The following is a 26,639-nucleotide window of genomic DNA, read 5'->3' on the forward strand; positions in this document are numbered from 1 at the left end:
ACAACCAATTTAAGAAAATCAGTTAAACTAATTACGTGGCTCATTTATGCTTCCTAGACGTGACATACATTCATACACGGGGACCTAGTCTCTGCAAACAAAAGGAATATATGAAGGGATATATAAACCTTGCACTTTATTTGAATTTCCCGGAGACTTGGGGAATCTATAGTTCCCTCTTGCTTTCCATGGCAATGCTTCAGCCAATCAGAGTCGACTTGCCAACCAATCACCATCCTTTTCTCTTGCAGTATGTATTTTTATTATTTGAAATTTGGCATTCCTGCATTTATCTTGATGAGTGCAAGACAAAAAACCTAAGCACCTTGTCTCAGTTTTCAGCAATATAAAATCGATACAGTCTTTCATCCAAATCCTGTGGATGTGCCTTGCCTGCTTCCCAATGTTCTCAGTAAAGAGGACGACCACCTTCCACTGTACACCCTCCATTCACTTGTGCCCATGTGATTAAGCTGTTGATAGAGTGGTTTAAAATGTTCAGATACTTAGTGCACAAAACCCTAGGCTATATATTACTTGTGTCTGTGGCTCGCCCTCCCCCTGGAAGCAAAGTCGGGAGAAGCCAATTAACTCCGCACCAGCCCGCCCCGCAGTCATAACATGCTAAATTGCCTGTCAGTGGGATTTCCACCCCTCACAGGCAAGGAAGTGTGACCTTCAAGAGCTACCAGCCTATCTAATTGGTCGGTAGCTCCATCAGACCCTGCAGCTTCAAAAACTAGGTCATGGAAGTTGCAGGGACTGCAACTCATCCCAAGAAGAAGCAGCCTTTTTTCATGTAGAATAAATTGTTGGTAATTTAATGTTGCTATTGTGCCGGGAGAGTTCAGCCAGTTTAGGGAGGGGTTTGAGGTAATGAGATTTTGGTAAACAGAGAGTGGGAACTATCTTTAGGGGACTGCCCCGGTATGCAAAGGGCAGCCTATGAAAAAAAGCACACCCCTTCCTTCCTATTCTTTTGAAAACAAATTAGCAACAATCAGCCTGCCCACACTTGTCTGACTGCCCACACCAAGTGTATTATGGTGAGCATCGCATCTTCAGGGCGAATTGGCTTTTTAACAAATTTAGTAACACTGCTGCCATCCTGCCGAGGTGAACTAAATCAGTATAGATTGGAATACAGACCCGGGAACGGACATGCATCTAGTTTCCTATAACCCCAGATACACCACTCGTTAATTGTCAATACAGCATACCACATGCAATGAAGATATCAAGGGAAAGACTTGTGGCTTCATCCTTTACAAACCTGAATGATAGCTGCAAAAATAAAGCTCAAAAAACAACCCTCTTCGGAAAACAATCCATATGATATTGTATGCAAAATAGAATATGATTAGATGGAACTTAAAAAAGTTAATTTAAGCTGACCTTGGACACAGTAACTAATTCTCAAATTCTGCATTGCGCACCTAATTTTGACATCCATACTTTTATCATAGAATTTACAGTGCAGAAGGAGGCCATTCGGCCCATCGAGTCTGCACCGGCAGCTCTTTGAAAGAGCACCCTACCCAAGGTCCACACCTCCGCCCTATCCCCATAACCCAGTAATCCCACCCAACACTAAGGGCAATTTTGGACACAAAGGGCAATTTATCATGGCCAATCCACCTAATCTGCACATCTTTGGACTGTGGGAGGAAACCGGAGCACCCGGAGGAAACCCACGCACACACGGGGAGGATGTGCAGACTCAGCATAGACAGTGACCCAAGCTGGAATTGAACCTGGGACCCTGGAGCTGTGAAGCAATTGTGCTAACCACAATGCTACCATGCTGCCCAATGATGTGTTGTGTACTATAGCCTAAGTCTGATGCAACATAGATTAAAAATGCTTCACGGAATAAAATTATCTGTTTAAAAAACTACGTTTGATGTTTTATTTCCATATTGTCATGACATTAATTTTCCACTGTACAAATCATTGTTATCCAAGAATGCCCATCAAGATAATAAAATTATAAAGCATATCACTTGACATTTCAACTATACAGAAAAATAAACTGGTAGTACTCATTCTTCAAATTACACTTGTCTTTCATCATACCATGGATCTCATACATACATTTGAATCATAAGAAAAACATTAATGATGCACATCCCTCTCATAGAAAATAAAATGACCAGCACAAAAAACAGGATTACCTGAAGCAAAAGTTGTCATTTTCAGCTCCTCTAGATACATCTTTTGTTTATTTTGTCTCCTTACTAGCCCTTCGTGACTTGTGTCATCATCCATTTTGTAATTTCATCTCTTCTGCATTCCACCCTGCAAAGGCCATGGGCCCCCACCAATATTCCGGAAATAGCACTGAATACTTATCCTCCAGAACTTGCCACACCCCTAGCCAAGCTATTTCAGTACAACTACAACACTGGCATCTACCCAGCAATGTGGAAAATTGCCCAGGTGTGTCCTGTAAACAAGAAACAGGACAAATCCAACCCAGCCCATTACCACTCTATCAGTCTACTCTCCATCATCAGCAAAGTGATGGAAGGAGTTATCAACACTGCTACCAAGCGACACTTACTCAGCAATAACCTGCTCAAGGGCGTTCAATTTGGGTTCCGCCCGGGTCACTCAACCCATGACCTCATTACAGCCTTGGTTCAAACACGGACAAAGGAGCTGAATGCCAGAGGTGAGATGTGAATGACTGCCCTTGACACCAAGGCAGCATTTGACCGGGTATGGCATCATAGAGCCCCTAGCTAAACTGGAGTCAATGGGAATCAGGGAATCAACTCTCTGCTGGTTGGAGTCATACCTGGCACAAAGAAGATGGTTGTGGTGGTTGTAACTCAATCATCTCAGTTCCACGACTCACTGCAAGAGTTCCTCTGGATAGTGTCCTTGGCCCACCAACTTCAGCTGCTTCATCAATGACCTCCCTTCCATCATAAGGTCAGAAGTGGGGATTATCCCAGGTGACTGCACAATTTTCAGCACCAATCGCGACTCTTCAGATAATGAAACAGTTCTTGTTCAAATGCAGCAAGACCTGGATAATACCCAGGCTTGGGCTGACAAGTAGCAAGTTACACAAGTGCCAGGCAATGACCATCTCCTACAAAAGAGCATCTTACCATCGCCCCTTGACATTACCATCGCTGAATCCCCCACAATCAACATCCTCGGGGTTACCATTAATCAGAAACTGAACTGGACTAGCCATATTAATACTGTAGCTACAAAAGCAGGTCAAAGGCTAGGAATCCTATGGCGAGTAACCACCTCCTGACTCCCCAAAGCCTGTCCGCCATCTACATGGCACAGGTCAGAAGTGTAATGGAATACTTTCCACTTGCCTGGATGAGTGCAGCTCCAGCAACACTTAAGAAGCTCAATATCATCCAGGACAAACCAGCCCACTTAATTGCTCCCCCTTCTACAAACATTCAATCCCTCAACCACCAACGAACAATGGCAGCCTTGAGTACCATCTACAAGATGCACTGCAGGAACTTGCTACGGTTTGCAGACACCTGGGATCCCCACCAACTTGACGTTCCCCTCTTCAGTCACCTACCACCCTGACTTGGAAATATATCACCGTTCCTTCACTGTCACTGGGTCAAATTCCTGGAACTCCCTCCCTAATAGCACTGTGGGAGTACCTACATCTCAGGGACTCCAGCGGTTCAAGAAAGCAGCTCACCATCACCTTCTGAAGGGCAACTAGGGATGGGCAATAAATGCTGGCCGAGCCAGTGACGTCATCCCATAAATGAATTAATTTTTTTATTTTTATTTTTTTTATATAAAAGTTCCCCATTGTAATTTCCTCTCCTCCTCCTTTCTCTGCTTCTGCACTTGTTTTGGAGGAATGACAAAATTGTGGCCGGGGTGGGGCGAGTGTATGGGACTTGAACTGAAGAAGGTTTCCTAAAAAAAAAGCAAGCTTTGCATTTATACGGTTTCTTTCCTGACTACTTAAATGTTCCAAATCACTTATCCAGGCAATTAAGTAATTTTGAAGTGTGATCATTGTTGTAATGAAGGAAACACAGCAGCCAATGTGATGTGCACATAGTTAATTCCCATAAACAACAATGGGATAATAACTAGATAACCTGTTTTGCTCATGCATTTTGAGGGATAAACATTGGCCAGGACACCAGTGATAGCTGTGCTGTTCTTCCTCAAAGTAATTCCATGGGATCTTTTATGTCCACTTGAAAGAGTCAGCACGGTGCTTATCTGAAAGGCAGCACCACTGACAGTGCATAGAATCATAGAATTTACAGTGCAGGAGGCCATCCGGCCCATTGAGTCTGCTTCGGCCCTTGGAAAGCGCGCCCTACCTAAGCCCACACCTCCACCCTATCCCCGTAACCCCACCCAACCTTTTTGGACACCTAAGGGCAATTTGGAATGGCCAATCCACCTAACCTCCACATCTTTGGACTGTGGGAGGAAACCCACACAGACACGGGGAGAACGTGCAGATTCCGCACAGATAGTGACCCAAGCCGGGAATCGAACCTGGGGTCCTGGAGCTGCGAAGCAACTGTGCTAACCACTGTGCTACCGTGCTGCCTGATTCCCCCAGCACTGCATTTGAGTGTCAGCCTTGATTGTTGTATTCAAGTCCTGGAGTAACCTTCAACCCACAACCTTCAGAAGTGAAAGAGGAACCAACTGAGCCAACCAACGGGTCACCGAGACAGGGATGGGAAAAGCTATGAAACGATATAAGGAGGAGAATTTTAAATTGGAGTTTTGCAGATCTGCAAGCATGCACAAGGTGATATAAACAAAACAGATTCTTCACGGAGGAGATTGCCCCTCATCGCAGTTCTGTGTTTCCAGCACAGAACCAGACTTGCTCATTCATGCTCAGGGGGGTATTGTGACTCTAACTGTCACGCATGATAGGAGGCAACACAAGGTTAGCTTGAGCTACTATATCAGGACTGAGAAAAAATAAAATCACATAATAGACTCTTAAAAGGGAAAAATATGGATCGTGCCTACTTTGGATCATTACCTATGGTATGCCGAGGAGACTGAATGAAGAATGATGTTTTGTTTAAGCGGTGCAATACAGTTGCTTCAACATCTTGAATTTAACACTGAAACAGCAGCTGCCACACAGACTGTGAAAACAGTGCAGTCCAGAGAGGGAAGAAAGCTGCTCTTTCTGAAACACTATTACAATCCAAGTTTGTATTTTAGGTCTGATAACTATACTTGAACTCCACACAAAGGCTTCCCACACAACTTTCTAATTACATTAAAGGCAGCCAAAATTCGGATGGTTACTTGAAGCAAAATACCCTGTAGGTCTGTGCACCTCATCATTATCGCTACAGCCCTGATGTCTTCTGGTGGCTGGACCAAACACCAGCTATTGTTGACTTTGTGCAAGGAGCGGTGAAATCCAATCTACCCAAACAGGCATTTAGTTTGGGCTGCTGAACTCATTTTACAGAGAAACTCTGCTTTTTGAAGCATAATGCTTGGTCTGAACAACTTGGTTTCCAGAATTTCAACACACAGTGACACATACATTCAATTATAAAATGCCTTGATGTAACTATCATTAAAGACAATTATGAAGAGAGGTGGAACAATGATGATTCAAGGGTTTGCATCCAGATTTTCATTTGTCACAGGCCAGCATTCATTTTTTGTCTCTGCAGAAACAAATGTTAAGCATGTGTGTCTGGGTTGTGGGGGGAAGGGGGATGTTGGGGCTGGAGACAGGAGTTACTGGGGAAAGGGGTTCAAGCTAAGGAAGCAGCGAGAACACAACATCCAAACTGGTTAAAAAAATTGATTGGCTGCCCTTACACAGGGCTCCATAATGCACAGAGATGGGGCAGGCGAGCACAGGAAGGACACCCATAGTGGAACTGTCTGCTTCATGCAAAATAGGTGTATTTCCTGTTGATCCAGCAAGTTCAGTGCAGAGGACACCTACAATCATAATCACATGTAACCACACGATTTTGTTCGGTGGATTTTTGAGGCAGTTTGCCTTTTTGAACCTGCAATAACAGAGAAAATTATAATTTGTGGAAATCCTATTAGTGACCGGAAATTGTATGAAAGCAGTAATACGAATCAACATGTCAGCAGAAGGAATGATCTGCATCCTTTCTTACTTTATAGCTTCAGCTTCTGTGCAATAGTACAGCATAGAAGGAGACTATTCAGCCCCTTCACTGGCTCTGATGAAGAGCAATCCAGTTCGGCCCACTTCCCCAATCTTGCCCCACATCCCTACAATGTTTTTCTCCCTTCAAGTATTTATCCAATTCCCCTTTGAAAATAACTCCTAAATGTATTTTAATCACCTATCGCGCAGTGCATTGCAAAGCTCATCTTGGATGTAACCTCAATGGAAAGCAGGCCGACTCGAATTTACTTTCTTTTCAGCCCAATGGCAAACTCTCCTTGGAATGAAATATTGGGCGCGATCTAACGAAAATGAGAGAGTTTCGAGCGGCACTCTGTTTTTTTTGGGTCCTTAGCGGGGAACGCCCCGCTGAGGCTGCACTCAGTTGCATTTCCTGCACCGAGGAGTTCCGCTCGTTCGTGCAGGAACAGATTGCGCCCTGATCTCACGACCACCCAACGTGATCCCTAGATCCTCCCAATGCCCCAACTCGCCTGTTGGAGAGTTCTCGACCCTTCCACACCCCACCTCATATGGCAGGGCACCCCCAGGCCCAATCCACGGAATGGGAAAATGTAACCCGGACACCTTGGCATTGCCAGCCTGGCACCCTGGCAGTGCCACAGTGCCCAGGTGCCATCCTGTCCAGGTTCCTACCACCAGGAGAACTCTTGATGGCCTGGGAGACCCATCCAACCGCCGTTCCCCATTTGTGGGGACCAGTATGAAACGGCACCCAGCTGGGTCTCCTCGGCGAGGTCGATCGATCTTGGCTGCTGGTTAGCTCTGGCATCGGCATTGTTAAGTGAGCAGTTAAGATCACTTAACTATGCAAGTCTGGATCCTGCCTATTTTGGGCGAGATCCAGATTGTGAAGTTTCACAAGATTTCGTTGGATCTCGCGGGGCGTAACGACCGTCGGGAATCCCGGAAGGGGCATCTCGCGGGATCTATTGGCCGTGTCCCATTGTAATTCCAGTGGGACGCGGCCAGTAAATCGCTCCTAATATTACTTACCTGGAAAAAGGCTTATATTCACATAGCCACGTGAACATGCAAGTTTGTTATCCAAGTTTGTGGTTCAGAACAAAACCAAAAGAATCATCTGGGGGAGTATTTAATGGGGCCTGTGAGAACAAGGAACATAGCAGCAGGGGCAATTTAATTAAGTGGAAGGCAGAACCTCAATTTCCCAGGTTGAGTTTGTGAGATAAAGTAGGTGGCAGCGTGTCAACAACGGAGCAACCAACATGTTGCCAGGTAGCAGGAACCTAGTGACCATTCACTTGCATACCAGGAATACTGATTAATTGGGAAGCACCCAAAATTAATTTGTATCTTCCAGATTATGTCAGTGACGTACAGAAACCCATGCCTCCTGTTTCCTGATAGCTCAAAGTGCAACAGGCGAGGTTTCCCAATATTTGGATCTGAGGTGAGGTTTTGACTTTGTCTAACCCAGCAGCACAGGAGGCAGGACCATGGGCAGATGGATGATTCAGTAGTGGAAAGGACAAGGCAGGATGGCGAATTGGGTCCTCAACTAGTTGCACTGCAGAGAGGATGGGGCTTGTGCTCAAGTCCTGAAGTGGTAGCACAGCAAGACACTGGGATGTTTGGGTCGCAGCGGGAGGAGGAGGTGTCTGAAGAGAGAAAAGGTTGTTGTGAGCTCAGTGGGCGAGACAGCTGGATCGTGACGCAGAACAAGGCAAGCAGCGCTGGTTCAAATCCCATACCCACTGAGGTTATTCATGAAGGTGCCACCTTCTCAACCTCGCACCTCACCACCTGGTGTGGTGATTCTCAGGTTAAATCACCCCCAGTCAGCTCTCCCGCTCAAAAGGGGAAAGCAGCTTATGGTCATCTGGGAACATGGCGAAGGTACCAACAGAGGAGGAGATGCAACACCTGGCCAATGACCATGGTTTCTTGCAATCTTGCTTGAAGATATGGATGGAGTCTACTTGCATACTAAGACAGAAGGCTCGACAATCTACCGTGACTGATGGCAAAGGTAAAAACATGTTGTATCCCGATCAGGGAAGTTCTCTCGACCAATAATGTTGGGCTAGTCACCCACATGATAATTCAACTACAGAGATTCAGAGACTATCTTTCCCACGTCTGTAAATTGTTCTCCCCGACTATAAGCGTTCAAGGAGGTTAGGAAAACCACCATGGAAACTTAGGCCAATATATCCAGCAGAACCGATCTCAAGCAGAAAAATAGAAAGGACTTAATAATGCTAATTTTCCTTTCGTGTTGCCACCTGTGCGAAGTAACTGAACTTTGAGCAAGTATACTCCAGTTAGCTCTGTTGGCGAGATGGCTAGTTTGTTGATCAGATTAATGCCAACAGCGCAACATTCGAGCTCCGTCTGAGGTAGCCTCAAGGCCTGACACCTCACTCCACCCGTGGTTTACCACGTTGTGGCTAACAATTGCCAAGGGCTTGCCTTCAGGCACAGAACTGAAGATGATTCTGCGTAAATTGCATGGATAGGGTGTCATTTGTATAAAGGCCATTTGGCATTCTGTGTATGAGAAAGTACTCTGCTTGAATTATCGTGAATAAAGGACTGGGAAATAATTACCCATACAAACAAACATTCCTACCTTTAGCCACTCCTCTGCTTGTTCCTTGCTTTGCACGGCCAGTACCAAAATGTCTGCTCCTTGCTGGGTGATTCGTAGTTCATGTTTTTTCCTTTTGCTGTCTTTAGGAACATAGGACACATTGTGGGCCGACAGCAATAACTCCATTTGAGGTTGATGATCCTTTGAACTTTTGTAGCACTAAAAAAAAGATTAAATCCTGAGTTCACAGAGTACCTCTCGTGAGTTATCTATATTCTACAAGTTTACCTGCAACTACTTATTTTTGAAGAGAACATAGTACTTGAACAGACATTTGTGTTATAGAAGGAACGTGCCTGTTTTGACTGAGAAGTTTATCACTTCTCTATTGAGCTAGGAGATGGAACATGGTGGATCAAGGCGGGGTTCTGTCCATGATGGGCACACCGTATAATTATCTGAATCAATACCACGCTGAAGAACTTTGCAGCTTCTCAGTAAGTCACAAAATAGAATTAGCAATGGTCAATGTGAGCTCCAGATCAGATCTCCTTTCATAAGGTTCAACCTTAGAGACAGTCCTCAAAATGACCTCTACTTATTTCAAATATGGGAAGATAAAGTAGGCTTCCAAACAATAGAATGGATGATGCACTATGTGTCGTAGGGTTAAAGTACATGAATCAGAAGCCTCCAGATACGCACTGAATTAGAATGGGTAACAGTCAAGGCTCCGCAATTTGCTTCAGAGTCCTTGGGTTAGGAAGGAATTATCAGCCGCAGTTTCCACTCCTGATTGTTAGTCAGTGAACTGTAGCTGGATGGTATGGGTATTAGGAACCAGGAGATGACACTTAAAAAGCAGCCACCGTTCACTGAACAAAATCACACATGCATTTGTGTGAGGTGCTCCAAGATTTAAAAAATATGTATTTTTATCCAGAAACGTTTTTCATTATAAGGTAAAACAAAATAACATTGCAAAATAAACCCACTCACATCTAACTCCCTACCCAACCCAACTACCACCCCCATCAACAAAGTTTAACAAAAAACAAACAACCCCCTAGCAACAGATAGTGATCAATTCCTTGAAAAAGTTGTTGAAAGGCTGTCACCTCGAGTAGATGCTTTCCACCGACCCCCTCACAGAATATTTAACCTTCTCAAGATACAAAAATTCCATCAGATCACTCAGCCAGGCCGAGGCACCGGGCGGTACTGGGGACCGCCACCCGAGTAGAACTCGCCTCCGGGCTATTGATGCTCGCCTTCACCCCTGTCTGCAGCGCTGGCAAGTCTGATGCACCACAAATGGCCACTAATGCGCACGGCTCCAGCTGAATACCGAGAATCCCTGACATGGTGCTGAAAAGGTAGACCCAGAACCTTTCAGGTTTAGGGCAAGACCAAAACATCTGCGTATGATTCGTCGGTCTCCTGGAACAACGATTGCACCTATCCTTCTCTCATGAAAAAAAACTCCCATCTGCACCATGGTCAAGCGTGCCCTTTGCACCACCTCGAACTGGATCAAGCTGAGCCTAACACACGAGCAGGTGGAGTTGACCCCAATCAAAAATCGGACCGTGTTCACCCGCCTACTTTTACTTTACTTCCTTCAACGAAGCCTGCTCCATCGACAGGCTCCAGCAATAGATATCCGAAATCCTGCCCTCACCCAACTTTGCCAGAGACGGGCCCTAGCCAAGAGTGAGGGCATTGGTGACAGGAGAAATTAAGGAATCTCCTTACACAAAAAGTTCCAACACGCAGGTACCTAAATACATTGGGAGGGATTCTCCATCCCGGGATGTCCGGAATGCCATCCCCCATGACAGAGAATCAGGCGTCGGGGCTGTCGCCAATCTAAACGCAGTGCTCTGACCCCCTGCTGACAGTGTGAATGAGGTCTACGCTACACGCCGGCGGGGGAAGTAAATAAATGGAAATGACCCATCTGCATCTATTTACTGGGCCTGCACACTATGCTCCGGCCTCCTGTGATTTTCCGTTCCCCGTGGCTGGGAATCACATGGGCACGGATTACTTGTAGTGTCAGCAATAGTGAACATGATGTGTGGGACCTCGCGGTGGGCCAAAGGGGCAATAGTTGCCCCCTTGGCAAATCATGGGGTCCATCACACCAGCGCCAAGCTCACTGGGCTAAATCGCTGGCTTTTAAAGCAGACCAAGGCAGGCCAGCAGCACGGTTCAATTCCCGTACCAGCCTACCCGAACAGGCGCTAGAATGTGGCGACTAGGGGCTTTTCACAGTAACTTCATTGAAGTCTACTCGTGACAATAAGCGATTTTCATTTCATTTTCATGTACGTGCATTCCAAGCACTAAGTGCGTGATTTCACTGCACCTACTCTCTTTGATGTAGTCAATGTTTACAAACATTGGGGTTTCACCACTTAGGCCACTGCAGGTGAAAGGATATGAATGGATCAAAGCTGCAGTTGGTTTTTACAAGCTGTCAAACACAGACCACTACACGAAAGCTATGAATAGCTTGCAGCTGATGGCTCTGTGGGAACCAGATGCAGGCTCAGCTGATCCCCTGCGAGGAATGGACACATGGAGCTGCAAGGGAAGTATTACAGCTATAATCCTTCCCATTTCCCCTCTCTGGACTGCTCTCCAGCTTCCAGGCAGGGGTCCCTTTTCTGGTGGTGTGGGGGTGGAGGGTCTTTGTGGGGGGGGGGGGAGGATGTGTGTGCGGGATGTCTCAGGGGCCAGTTGGGAGGTCCCCCTATTACAGAGGTCCCTGAGGGAGACTCCCCTCTCCCCCCAACCCACTACATGGGCCCATGGCGGCGGGGGGGGGGGGGGGGGGGGGGGGGGGGGGAGAAGAGATATTACCAGGGTCCTGGTTGGGGAACCATGTTGGGTCAGCTCCGTACTTGGACATCCCGATCTCCTAACCCCAATGCAACTCCCGAACCCACGCTAAGCCCTAACTCATCTTTCAGAGGGTTTTTGCCAGGGTGCAAGGCTGGCAGTGCCAGGGTGCCATCCTTCCCAGAGGGCAAGCACCTGGGGGCCTCAACACCTGGGAGACCCCCACAAGTGCCATTCCATCTGGGATCCTCACACTGTCTCACTCTAATATGCAGATTTGCCAGAAGTAATCCAGCCCACAATGAATGGGATTCACATTGTTAGGTCACGTTAGATCTCATGAGGCTAGGCGAGCCATGTAGATCCCAGAAGAGGGATATCCCGGCAGCTACCTCGCTGCTTTTCTGACACAAAGCAGCCTGCCAACCTCACCCAAATCTCAGCGAGAGTCATTGGACTGATTTTCGTTGCCCAATGCAAAGGAGACAGCTAACCAGAGGAGTTGCTGGACAACCCGTTTCATTTCCAGATCATGCCTCATGTCTATGAATCAAGAGAGCTGCCAGATTGAAATGCACTTACACACAATGTATCCATGATGTGGAGGTGCCAATGTTGGACTGGGGTGGGCACAGTAAGAAGTCTTACAACACCAGGTTAAAGTCCAATAGGTTTGTTTGGAATCATAAGAACATAAGAACTAGGAGCAGGAGTAGGCCATCTGGCCCCTCGAGCCTGCTCCACCATTCAATGAGATCATGGCTGATCTTTTGTGGACTCAGCTCCACTTTCCGGCACGAACACCATAACCCTTAATCCCTTTATTCTTCAAAAAACTATCTATCTTTATCTTAAAAACATTTAATGAAGGAGCCTCTACTGCTTCACTGGGCAAGGAATTCCATAGATTCACAACCCTTTGGGTGAAGAAGTTCCTCCTAAGCTCAGTCCTAAATCTACTTCCCCTTATTTTGAGGCTATGCCCCCTAGTTCTGCTTTCACCCGCCAGTGGAAACAACCTGCCCGCATCTATCCTATCTATTCCCTTCATAATCTTATATGTTTCTACAAGATCCCCCCTCATCCTTCTAAATTCCAACGAGTACAGTCCCAGTCGACTCAACCTCTCCTCGTAATCCAACCCCGTCAGCTCTGGGATTAACCTAGTGAATCTCCTCTGCACACCCTCCAGTGCCAGTACCTCCTTTCTCAAGTAAGGAGACCAAAACTGAACACAATACTCCAGGTGTGGCCTCACTAACACCTTACACTATTGCAGCATAACCTCCCTAGTCTTAAACTCCATCCCTCTAGCAATGAAGGACAAAATTCCATTTGCCTTCTTAATCACCTGTTGCACCTGAAAACCAACTTTTTGCGACTCATGCACTAGCACACCCAGGTCTCTCTGCACAGCAGCATGTTTTAATATTTTATCATTTAAATAATAATCCCTTTTGCTGTTATTCCTACCAAAATGGATAACCTCACATTTGTCAATATTGTATTCCATCTGCCAAACCCTAGCCCATTCATTTAGCCTATCCAAATCCCTCTGCAGACTTCCAGTATCCTCTGCACTTTTTGCTTTGCCACTTATCTTAGTGTCGTCTGCAAACTTGGACACATTGCCCTTGGTCCCCAACTCCAAATCATCGATGTAAATTGTGAACAGTTGTGGGCCCAACACTGATCCCTGAGGGACACCACTAGCTACTGATTTCCAACCAGAGAAACACCCATTAATCCCCACTCTTTGCTTTCTATTAATTAACCAATCCTCTATCCATGCTACTACTTTCACCTTAATGCCATGCATCTTTATCTTATGCAACAACCTTTTGTGTGGCACATTGTCAAAGGCTTTCTGGAAATCCAGATATACCACATCTACCGCACTGTTAATGTCCTCAAAAAATTCCACTAAATTAGTTAGGCACGACCTGCCCTTTATGAACCCATGCTGCGTCTGTCCAATGGGACAATTTCCATCCAGATGCCTTGCTATTTCTTCCTTGATGATAGATTACAGCATCTTCCCTACTACTGAAGTTAAGCTCACTGGCCTATAATTACCCGCTTTCTGCCTACCTCCTTTTTTAAACAGTGGTGTCACGTTTGCTAATTTCCAATCCGCCGGGACCACCCCAGAGTCTAGTGAATTTTGGTAAATTATCACGAGTGCATTTGCAATTTCCCTAGCCATCTCTTTTAGCACTCTGGGTTGCATTCCATCAGGTCCAGGAGACTTGTCTACCTTTAGCCCCATTAGCTTGCCCATCACTACCTCCTTGGTGATAACAATCCTCTCAAGGTCCTCACCTGTCATAGCCTCATTTCCATCAGTCACTGGCATGTTATTTGTGTCTTCCACTGTGAAGACCGACCCAAAAAACCTGTTCAGTTCCTCAGCCATTTTCTCATCTCCCATTACTAAATCTCCCTTCTCATCCTCTAAAGGACCAATATTTACCTTAGCCACTCTTTTTTGTTTTATGTATTTGTAGAAACTTTTACTATCTGTTTTTATATTCTGAGCAAGTTTACTCTCATAATCTATCTTACTCTTCTTTATAGCTTTTTTAGTAGCTTTCTGTTGCCCCCTAAAGATTTCCCAGTCCTCTAGTCTCCCACTGATCTTTGATACTTTGTATGTTTTTTCCTTCAATTTGATACTCTCCCTTATTTCCTTAGATATCCACGGTCGATTTTCCCTCTTTTTACCGCCCTTCCTTTTTGTTGGTATAAACCTTTGCTGAGCACTGTGAAAAATCACTTGGAAGGTTCTCCACTGTTTCTCAACTGTTTCACTATAAATAAAGTCTTTGCTCCCAGTCTACCTTAGCTAGTTCTTCTCTCATTCCATTGTAATCTCCTTTGTTTAAGCACAAAACACTAGTGCTTGATTTTACCTTCTCACCCTCCATCTGTATTTTAAATTCCACCATATTGTGATCGCTTCTTCCGAGAGGATCCCTAACTATGAGATCCTGAATCAATCCCGTCTCATTACACAGGACCAGATCTAGGACCGCTTGTTCCCTCGTAGGTTCCATTACATACTGTTCTAGGAAACTATCGCGGATACATTCTATAAACTCCTCCTCAAGGCTGCCTTGACCGACCTGGTTAAACTAATCGACATGTAGATTAAAATCCCCCATGATAACTGCTGTACCATTTCTACATGCATCTGTTATTTCTTTGTTTATTGCCTGCCCCACCATAATGTTCCTATTTGGTGGCCTATAGATTACTCCTATCAGTGACTTTTTCGCCTTACTATTCCTGATTTCCACCCAAATGGATTCAACCTTATCCTCCATAGTACCGATGTCATCCCTTACTGTTGCCCGGATGTCATCCTTAAATAACAGAGCTACACCACCTCCCTTACCATCCACTCTGTCCTTCCGAAAGGTTTGATACCCTCGGATATTTAACTCCCAGTCGTGACCATCCTTTAACCATGTTTCAGTAATGGCCACTAAATCATAGTCATTCACGCTGATTTGCGCCATCAACTCATTTACCTTATTCCGAATACTACGAGCATTCAGGTAAAGTACACGTATGTTGGCTTTTTTTACCTCCGTTCTGAATCTTAACACCTCGATCAGTAACCTCTCCTAAGTTATATTTCCTCTTAACCTTTCTCCTAATTTTCCTTGTCGTCGAACCCATATAGAACGGGCAGCACGGTAGAATTGTGGATAGCACAATTGCTTCACAGCTCCAGGGTCCCAGGTTCAATTCCGGGTCACTGTCTGTGCGGAGTCTGCACATCCTCCCCGTGTGTGCGTGGGTTTCCTCCGGGTGCTCCGGTTTCCTCCCACAGTCCAAAGATGTGCAGGTTAGGTGGATTGGCCATGATAAATTGCCCTTAGTGTCCAAAATTGCCCTTAGTGTTGGGTGGGATTCATGGGTTATGGGGATAGGGTGGAGGTGTTGACCTTGGGTAGGGTGCTCTTTCCAAGAGCCGGTGCAGACTCGATGGGCCGAATGGCCTCCTTCTGCACTGTAAATTCTATGATAGCTATGATATCTTCCTGTAACAACCTGCCGTGTCGCTTACCATTAATGTTTTCACTTCCCGTTTTATTTCTTTTAGTATTCCTGGTCCTATTCACTGAGCTCCCCTCAGTCACTGTACCTTGTACTGTCGCCCTTTTTGATTTTTGACTATGGCTTCTCTGCCTTACTTTCCCCCTTACTGCCTTTTATTTCTGTCCCTGTTTTACTACCTTCCAACTTCCTGCATCTGTTCCCATCCCCCTGCCACATTAGTTTAAACTCTCCCCAACAGCTCTAGCAAACACAGGACATATTTCCAGTCCTGCCCAGGTGCAGACCGTCCGGTTTGTACTGGTCCTACCTCCCCCAGAACCGGTTCCAATGTCCCAGGAATTTGAATCCCTCCCTCTTGCACCATCTCTCGAGCCACGTATTCATCCTCTCTATCTTGACATTCCTACTCTGACTAGCTCGTGGCCCTGGTAGCAATCCTGAGATTACTACCTTTTGAGGTCCTACTTTTTAGTTTAACTCCTTTCACTAGCTTTCGGTGTATACCTGGTGTTGTAAGACGTCACACAATTTATCAATTAGGCGGCAGTCAGCCATCTGCAGCAGCTTAAAAAGAAAATGCTGCTTTTTGGTGGCCAAAGCTGGAAAGGAATACTGAGGGACAAAGGAGGAGTTAGACCACAGCTTAGATTGCCAGATTCAGCCATGGAGATATTGGTCGAGTAAGCTCATGATCAGAGGGACAAAAACTTCGCCAGAAAGGTTGGTGGGCGGGCTTCTGGTGGCGACTGGTAGGAGAAGATTGCACATAGGTCGCTCCTGCAATGGCCTTTAGTTTTTGGCCTTTTTTTTTTTAAAAACTGGTTCCCGGGGATTTTGATTACCAAAAACCGGCCCATCATACGGCACAAGGAGTTTGTTGGTGGAAATATGTCGCTATCTATGAAGAAGGCTGGTGGCAAGAAGATTACAGGGGTAATCCTTCAACATAGTCAGAAAGACTACGAAGCTCAGCAGCAGGGAAGATGGTGGACCCGGCCTTGGGTGTGGCTGCTAATATCACGGTGGAAATGTTGACTGAGGTAATGGTGTAAGAGTTTGAAAAACAGTTTGCAGAGGATTTTGAGGAGCTGGGCAGGGTGATGATGGAAACCATTAAGTGGTCAATTGAGGAGGCACTTGGCCTGATTCAGAAGCTGGAAAAAGCCTCAAGAGGCAGTGAAGGAACATGGAGAGGTGCCGACAGGTGTGGAGGCGGCCTTGCCATGGCATGGTGATTGAATCATCTCTTTGGAAGCTGCGATGTTGTGGTGAAGGGGATAAACTAGACTTTGAGGGCAAAGGTAAATGACATGGAGAACAGGTCAAGGGATCATGAGGTTGCCAGAGGGGGTAGAGGGTCCGAAGCCGACTGACGTTTGCCAAGCTTTTTGGGGGGGGCGGTGGGGGCTGGAGCGATTGTCCTCGCCAGAGTTGGAACAAGCCCACCAAAGTACTCCTGTGGAAGCCTCGGGTGAATGAGCGTGGGCAGTGACTTTTGGATTCCACCGTTTCCAGGAGAAGGAGTGGGTTTTGCAATGAGTCAAAGTGAATCAGGTGGACTCAGGTGGGAAGCAAGCATCATCCAGATATAGCAAGTTGTCGGAACAGAATTGGCGATGCGGGGTGCGGCTTTTAATAAGACAAAGTCAGCGCAATTCAGGAGTGACGTTAGATCTGGAGTGCTGCACCCAGTGAGGCGGAGAGTGATGGAGGGAGGAGTAGGGATCTGACTGGGACAAAGGGCTTTGCTTTGTCTCATCTTGGGTAGGTCCGAGCCCCGGCCTGCTGGAGGCACAGTCTTTGTCTTCTAGCTTTAGGAACTGAATGTGTGCGGTATTAACACTTGGCCCAGGTTACAATGCAGAAAGATGTTAATGATTTCAACTGGAAAATCAATATAAAGACGTCCCACTGCATGTTTTCCACTATCAATCATTTCTGTCATCCCATATTTATTCATAACTCAGCAGAGACTTAACTGCTTCTCCTTTCTGTTTTCACTCATTCCTCAAAATAAGCCCTTTTTTTAATTGAATTGCTCCCTAAAGTTCTTGTACTGCACCCTAAAGTTATTGTCTTGCTACCTAAAGTTATTGTACTGCAGCCTAAAGTTATTGCACTACACCCTAAAGTACTGTTCCCTGAAGTTTTTGAACTGTACTGCTCCCGAAAGTTATTTTCCTCCTCTCCTTAGAAAAGTGTTAAATATTTTCTTGTATCACAGGTATACCATTGAGGTTTAGTCAACTTGATCAACATACTGCCCGCCATGGCTAGTGTTGGTGTCAAAGCAAACATTGGCAGAGACATTTGGGTTTATTTTCAATGGGCTGCAGGGTCAAGGTCTGGGGTGGGCAGGAATTAGAAATTGGGGTCCGCATGGTTATACCTCAGGGAAGTTTTCTGCTTTCAAAGGGTCAGTGGTTGGGGGGGGGGGGGGGGGGGGGGGAATTGGGAAATGTAGTCACCGCCAATTCACAACCCTTTGAGTTCATTAAGGAGCTCGTTAAGAAGCTTCTCATTTCTGGAATATTCAGATTTTATTCAGACATTGAGCCAGAATAATATTTTATTGACAGTATTGAGATGCGCTGGAAAGGGATTTGCACAAAACCTTATTATCCTTAGCTGGTTTCAACCTCCTGGCCTTCCAAAGGGATGCCTAATCTAATCAGCCAAACAGGAGCCACCCCCAACATGGCGGCATGTCATCATATCCCAGTACCTTTAATTGTGTGGCCTGTTAAATTTTAAAATCATGTTGCAAAAGTTAAGTAGCCTAATTTGGCAATTTAAATTTTAAAATAATTTTGCAAAAGTGGCACAAATGGGTGCCGGGTAGGGATACCTGGATGAATTCATCCAGGTTCCAAGTTCCCAACCCCTCAGTGAAAATTAGGCCCACTGCCTCAGTAACTTATGCAAGTTCTGCCCTGAAATTTATCATAGAATTTATAGTGCAGAAGGAGGTCATTCGGCCCATTGAGTCTGCACCTTGGAAAGAGCACCCTACCCAAGCCCACACCTCCACTCCATCCCCATAACCCAGCAACCCCACCCAACCTTTCTGGAAAGCAACGGCAATTTAGAATAGCTAATCCACCTAACCTGCACATACGCGGACGACCTGCTTTTGTATATTTCTGACCTTCCTTGTTACCACCGCAAAAAATTTAATCAAGTCAGACAGTTGATTGGTGTTCCGAAGTGGGGACCAAAGGCAAGCACTCAGTCTAGCCCACAAGTATTAATGCGGACTGCAGCACTGTAGCGCCACCCCGTGTGAGATCAGCACAGTGCATCTGGGATTTAGAATAGCCAATCCACCTATCTTGCACATCTTTGGACTGTGGGAGGAAACCGGAGGCAACCCACACAGACACGTGGAGAAAGCGCAAACTCCGCACAGACAGTGACCCAAGCCGGGAATCAAACTTGGGACCCTGGAGGGTTTCTCAGGCTTGAGAAGATCATGTTCACCCTGAGGGGATCGATGCTAGGGTTTGCCCGGAAATGGCAGCCGTTTATCAACTTCTTTGGGGAAAATTAAGCTGTTAGCAGAGAGCGGCGGTGTAAAAGGAAAGAGCGAGGCATGAAGTGGGAAATAGTTAATAGGAAAGGGGGAATGAGGAATTGTGTATGTAAGCCATGTTGGCTGGGTTTGGTTGTTGGTTGGGTGGATATTATTTACTTTGTTGTTTTTCCTCTTGAAAATTGTTAAAATTATATATGCCTTAATAAAAATATTTTTAAAAATAAAATAAAATGTCGTGCAGCTCCATCTTCATGCCATGTGGGATAGATTAAGAACAGATCTCACCCCTCACATATAGGCATTAGGGACCCATTAGCAGGAGCAGAATTGCATACCACCACAAGCAATAACCTCATGACCAGCATATCCTTTATTCCTCCATCACAATCAAGCTAAGTGATCAATTTTGGTTGGATAAGGAGCGTGGAACAGCATGCTGCAGCTAATCTACCTGCTAACGCGGCAAATTGTCTAGGCATGTCCTGTTCATAAAAAGCAAGACAAATCTGACTTGACCAATTACCGTCCTGTCAGCCTACTCCCAATCATCAGTAAAACGATGGAAGGAATTACTCACAGTGCTATCAACAAGAGACATTCAATTTGCACCCTCTCTTCTTGTTGAGATTTAAGAACCTAAAAGAGAGTGTGATGTGACCAGATCCCAAATTCATTCTGCTCATTACATGTACCACATAAGCCGTAAATCAATTTTAAAAAACAAATTAAAAACTCAAACCATGCTGAGGTGTCAGGTTTTGAGAATTGTGAATTTGTAGCAACGATCTTAAATCATTTAGATTTGATATTCAATGTTTATCACAAGACAGTATTATATCCAATTTTGTTTCAAATTTGTGTCCAATCATTAGCTGCACGAAAAGCTTTGTTTTTAATTTTCTTGCATGATATGTAAAAAAAAAAATGGCTGTTTTGAAGAAGTCTGGCCCATTCTTAAGCACCTGTGGTTCACAGCCTGGATCAACCATTCTCCCATTATCAGGCCAAAACGAAGAGGAGCATACCAATAATTTGTTATCTTTAATGACACAGAATTGTTTTGTCCACTGTCCAAAACGTTTCTTGCGCAGAAGAAAAGCACAGATCTTAGCATCTTTCACCAAATCCATTGACGCTTCCTCAGATGGCCACTGGTGTCTTAGTTTCTTCCCCTTCCCATCCTCATCATCTTCATCATAGGATTCATAGGAGCTACTCATGGCATCTGAATCATAATCTGCAAGAAAACATAATGCATGGAAACAATCAGTCAAATGTAATCTCATTATCAATACACCATACTTAAATTGATAGGTAAATGATTTCACTTTTCAACTATATTATTCCCCAAAAAAATCCAGCATCATTGCTTTCAGAATGCTGGTACGGTGGTTAGATCTTGAGGAATGTGGGGACTTATTTTCGGTGAACTGGAAGGGCAAATAATTAATGCAGAATCAGAGCACCTGGAACTGAATTAATAGTTATTTTAACATTCGTCTGAATTCACTATATTAAAGAAGGGGTGAAATTAATAATAATCTTTATTGTCACAAGTAGGCTTACATTAACACTGCAATGAAGTTACTGTGAAAAGCTCCTAGTCGCCATATTCTGATGCCTGTTCGGGTACACAGAGGGAGAATTCAGAATGTCCAATTCACCTAACAGCACGTCTTTCGGGGTCTGTGGGAGGAAACCGGAGGACCCGGAGGAAACCCACACAGACACAGGGAGAATGTGCAGACTCCACACAAACAGTGACCCAAGCCAGAAATTGCACCTGGGATCATGGTGCTGTGAAGCATCAGTGCTAACCACTGTGCTACCGTGCCACCCAAAGTTAGCAGGACCAGTCGTGTAATGGTTCTGTTACTGGGCTAGTGCTGTAGTAATATAGAATAGCAATATAGTGGTTCTGTTACTGGGCTAGCACGATAGCAGTATAGAAAGCAATATAGTGGATCTGTTACTGGGCTAGTACTGTAGTAGTATAGAACATCAGTATAGTGGATCTGTTGATCGGTTACTGGGCTAGTACAATAGTATAGAAAAGCAATATAATGGTTCTGTTAATGGGCTAGTACTACAATAGTAGGGGCTGGTTTAGCACAGTGGGCTAAAAAGCTGGCCCGTAGTGCAGAGCAAGGCCAACAGCACGGGTTCGATTCCCCTACCGGCCTCCCCGAACAGGCACCGGAATGTGGCGACGAGGGACTTTTCACAGTAACTTCATTGAAGCCTACTTGTGACAATAAGCAATTATTAGTATACAATAGCAATACAGTGGCTCTATTAATAGGCTAGTAATGTAGTAGTATAGAATAGCAATATAATGGTCCTGTTATTGGGCTAATACTATAGTAATATAGAATAGCAATATTGTGGTTCTGTTACTGGGCTAGTACTATAGCTGTATAGAATAGCAATATAATGGTTCTGTTAATGGGCTAGTACTATAGTAGTATAGAATAACAATATAGTGGATCTGTTAATGGGTTAGTAATATAGCAGTAAAGAAAAGCAATATAGTGGTTCTGTTACGGGTCTAGTAATCCAGAGGTCCTCACTAATGATCCGGTGATGCAAGTTTAGATCCCACCATGACAGCTGGAGAATATAAATTCACTGAATTAAATAAATCTGGAATAAAAATTAGAAATGGTGACCATGTAACCATTGGTATGTTTTCAAACCCCATCTAGCTCACTAATGCCCTTTAGGGAAGGAAATCTGCAATCATTACCAAGTTTGGCCTTTATGTGACTCCAGACCCTCATCAAACTGTGTAACTCTTAACTACCCAATGAAATGGTCCAGCAAGCCACTCGGTCATCTGTAAGATGACTCACCACCAGTACCTTCTTGGCGGCAATTAGAGATGGGTGATAAAATGCTGGCCTTGCTAGCTGTGCTCACATCCTGCAAATGAATTTTTAAAAATGTCTTTTGGACTTCTAATATGATCTATTGTCAAAATTGTGTACTTTGTCTTCTCATGAATTTCACCTAAATCATTATTTCTGCTGAGGAAAGCAACCAATAATAATTAAATATTTGAGAAGAGATAAAATCGGTTACTGGGCTAGTACTATAGTAGTATAGAATAGCAATATGTGGGATACAAACATGCTTAATATATTTGTCTTAAATTTCTCTGTGCAATTTTTGCCAAGTGTTGTCTCATTTCAAATAAATAGGTTAATATTTGGTATCTTGTGACCATAATCTCCATCACTTGAGGTAGATAAGTGTCATAATATCCACTCATGTATATAATGAGATGCAGACAGGCAGTGATTGACACACAGGATGACCAGTAAGCACACAACACAGTGCAGCCAATCACCAGACAGGACACTACCACTATAAAACCAGAGGGCAGTAGGTTTCCTGCTCTCTCGGGACCCAGCCACTGAGACAGTCAGAGTCCACAAGCTAGCAAGCACAAACACCATGCGGTAACTAGTAAGTCTGGTCAGGCTACTAAAAGGTCTCCAGTCAGTTCAGTATAGTGTCGACCCACAGCTGAATATGTATATCAGTTCTATTGTTGAATAAAACAGTGTTGGATCTTCTCCAGTGTTAGACGTCTGTTTCTAGCTTCCCTGCATCGAGTGCAGTCCACATCGAACCTACCTGCCGAACACATCATGGTACCAGAGTGATACTGATCTTGACAGACCTACCGCGAGTGAATCAGCATTGACCAGCAAGCAGCCATCCGGTGAAATGGAAAACATCCAGCCTCCTCCGCAGCTCCGGCAACCTCGGCGCCAATTGGAAAATCTTCAAGCAAAAGTTCCTCTTGTACATCGAGGCCTCTGACCTCGAAGCAGCATCGGACGCCAGGAAGATTGCACTATTTCTCTCCACCGCAGGGGACCACGCCATTCACATCTACAACTCCCTCATGTTCGCTGACGGCGAAGACAAAACGAAATTCAAAACAGTCCTGCTGAAGTTTGACAGCCACTGCGACATTGAGGTGAATGAGAGCTTTGAACGGTAGATTTTCCAGCAGAGGCTTCAGGGTAAGGATGAACCTTTTCAGTCCTTCGTGACCCATCTCCACATCCTAGCGCAGTCATGTAACTATGACTCGACGGCTGATTCCATGATCCAGGATCAGATCGTTTTCGGGGTCCACTCCAACACCCTTCGGCAGCAGCTCCTGAAAGTCAAACAGTTGACCCTCTCGGTCGCTATCGAGACATGCATTGTCCATGAGCATGCTAAGAATCATTACTCCCACATCAGGGCGGCAGAAAAGCTGGCCTCCCACGAGGCGGAACGGGTGCAGGCCATTGCAAAAATGCAGGGCCTGAGCATCGAGGAGAGTGGCTGTTTCGCACGCTTTTCCCGGGTCCCTGCGCATGCGCGCCACGACCGAGTGAACGACGAGCCCGACAACCCGACTGCGCAGGTGCGTACGTTGACCGACCGCACTGCGCATGCGCGATGGCGCATGGAACGCGCTGACGTCGGCGTCATGAAGTGTCCAAATTGTGGCTCCGCCCATTTAAAGCGGCAATGTCCGGCAAAAGCATGCCGGTGACTACAGTGTGCAAGCTTGGCCACTACGCAGCCCTTTGCAGATCTGCTCCACCGCTCAGCAGCCAGCGATCCCAGCTACGGCGCAGAAGTGTCCGCTCAGTACAACAAGGCATGTCAGATTCCGATCCCAACAGCCCAACAGATCCCGATGCTGAGTGCCTCAAGTCCCCATACCGGGTGGGCATCATAACTACACATGCGCTGCCTTCCACCACAACGGCGAAACGCCTCTCGATCCTGTGTGGATCCCGACGACGAGTGGTGTGCTGTCCTCACAGTTAACAAGGCTCGCATCCAATTTAAACTGGACACCGGCGCATCAGCGAACCTCATCTCAAAATCCGACCTCGGCACCATCCGCGCCAGACCAAGCATTCTTCCAGCGGCCTGCCAGCTCCTTGACTACAATGGCAATGCCATAGCTGCCAGTGGCTCCTGTCAACTAGGGGTATCCAACAATGCGATCAAGGCAACACTGCGGTTTGAAATCGTCGGGCCTGGCAGAGCGTCCCTGCTCGGTGCTCGAGCCTGCAAGCTCCTGAACCTGGTTCAGCGAGTCCACACCATGTCATCATCACCGGCGACGGCCTCGCCTGATGGTAACTTGCAAGCCGACATAGATGACATTATTACGCAGCACCACAGCGTATTCGATGGAATGGGCACGCTCCCATGCCGATATAAAATCCTGCTCAAGCCAAACGCCACACCTGTAATTCATGTACCACGCCAGGTGCCAGCACACCTCCAGTATCATCTGAAGAAGCAATTACAGGACCTCCAAGACCAGAGCATCATATCGAAGGTCACAGAGCCAACAGAGTGGGTCAGCTCCATGGTCTGCGGCAAGCCGTCAGGGGAGCTTCGCATTTGCATTGACCCTAAGGATCTAAACCGATGCAGGGTGTTTTAGCCACCTAAAATAGCTGATTTCCGATTAGAATGGTCAAACCCCGATCTAAAATGGCAAACGAAAGAGGCTGATGCGAAAATCAGCCAACAGGACTCAAACGGACAGCTGCAGGTAAAACAGTGTATTCGCCTCTGGGGAAGTCAGCCCAGACCGATACCTGCAGCCATCAACATCACAACAACCCAGCCATCTGCATATTAAGCAGCCACCCCAGGAACAATTGCTACACATTAGCAACATAAAGCCGATCCAGACCTGTCGGCACCAGCAGGGGCTGTGACAAAGGAAGGTAAACGGCCACCCCCCGATCAAGGAATCGCCCCATTATTGGAGCATATCGAACCAAGTGATTGGGACCAAGTCCAATCACTTGGAACCAGGTAGGAGGTCCGCCCCGAGAGGCGGACAGCCCCTGGGGACTATAAGAATAGGGGCCAAGTTCAGATCAACCCTTCTCTTCCTGCTCGCAACCTTCGAGACCCTTCGACAGCTGGCAAAAGTCTTACTCCAGCGATCACTACCAGATAGGCGCTCCTGACTATCGACTTGTACCAGCCTTTGAATCCCGCAGGCTCAGAACCAATTCGAAAGACCATTTGTTTCCCTGACCTGGTGGGCCGTTTCCAAAGTTAAGTATTGGCCTGTAGTGGTAGGTAGTAGTCTAGAAGTAGGATTATTGTATAAGTATTAATTGCTGTATGTAATAAATGAGCGTTGATTTAACTCTTACTAAGCGGTGCGTTGCATTATTAATCAATACTTGGACTTGAACCACGTAGCGGTATCAGAAAGATACCTGGCGACTCATGAGCAAAGGTGACAGAATAAGAATAAAGTAAATTAAGGCTAAAACGAGCAACATTTTGGCGACATCCTGATGGGACCCGATCTAGAAGTGGAAAACCACTCCGGGAGAACCCAAGAAATTTTGAATTAGAATCCAATTGGAAACAAAAAAACCACAAGTGTTCAAGCAGTTCTGATTAATAGTCATAGTTCGGAAGTGTGTGTATGCATGCGTAACTAACAGGGCTATAAGGTAAAACTGATAGATTTTTGTTGCGTCAAAACTGTCAGAAATCTGTATTTTCGGAAATTAGCGCAAGCTGTACCCGCATCTACGACACCACCTTAGCCCCCTGTTCCAAATGTAATCGAAGCAAGCGGATAGGAAAGATGGCCATGCAGGCAATGCAACGCCTCATGAACCCTGAGGAATTTGCGGTCGCAGCGGCCAGCAGCGGCCAGCAGTAGTAGAGTGGGACAGTGTCCCATTTGGGAAGAGGAAATCCGGAAATACCTCAAGGGCAAAGGATGGCCCATGTGGAATGATTTCTGCGATAATGAAGACTCAGGTCCCGGAAGTATAGGGCATACTTGGTGGGAGAACATGAGTGAGATCCATAAAAAGAACTTAGCAAAAGCTCGCAAGCCGATGGCAATTGTGTCCTGTCTGGCACAATTGCGAGGCACAGAGGAGGTCATCAAGACGCTCCGCAAAGAAGTAGAGGGCATACATCGTATGAGTAAAGTCGATGTATGCGAGGTTGAGAAAGAGAATCTGGAATTAAGGAGGAAATTAGCAGCAAAGGACGAAGAGGTGGCTGACGCCAAACGGGGTCACCAGTCTTGTCTGCCACATTTGAGTAGTTTCCAGTCCCAGTATGAAAAGGCTTATCAGGACACGCAGCGTGCAGTCCTGGTAAGGAAAGAAACAGAGAAGCAGGTGGAGACGCTACAGAAACAATGTAGTGATCTCAAGGCAGCCTTGAGAGCGCTCCACGCTGCAACCACAGAACAAAGACAGAGCACCATAGACCATGCAAAGTGCCGGAAGCAAATTGCAGACCTGCAATCACTGCTTTCTGTCCAGAAGGGATTTCAAGAAACCTTTGGGGAAAAATTAGACCAGGAAGATGGCCCTGATTGGGAAGAATTAAAGGAAACAGCGCAGAGATATGTTCAGGGAACATGTGCGCCGGGA

General features: G+C 45.8%; 1 protein-coding gene across 3 annotated transcripts in view; it reads right to left on the reverse strand.

Moving 5' to 3' along the window:
- afap1 (actin filament associated protein 1) overlaps positions 1-26,639 on the reverse strand; it is a 342,584-nt gene that overhangs the window by 128,454 nt on the left and 187,491 nt on the right. For all 3 annotated transcript variants that reach the window (XM_072495955.1, XM_072495957.1, XM_072495956.1), the window contains exons 5-6: positions 20,211-20,422; positions 8,775-8,954 (exon numbers count right to left, since the gene is read on the reverse strand). In XM_072495955.1, the coding sequence (XP_072352056.1) occupies positions 8,775-8,954; positions 20,211-20,422 (392 nt within the window). The remainder of the gene's footprint in view (positions 1-8,774; positions 8,955-20,210; positions 20,423-26,639) is intronic.

Source organism: Scyliorhinus torazame, chromosome 3 (genome assembly GCF_047496885.1).
Source record: "Scyliorhinus torazame isolate Kashiwa2021f chromosome 3, sScyTor2.1, whole genome shotgun sequence".
Classification (NCBI taxonomy): domain Eukaryota; kingdom Metazoa; phylum Chordata; class Chondrichthyes; order Carcharhiniformes; family Scyliorhinidae; genus Scyliorhinus; species Scyliorhinus torazame.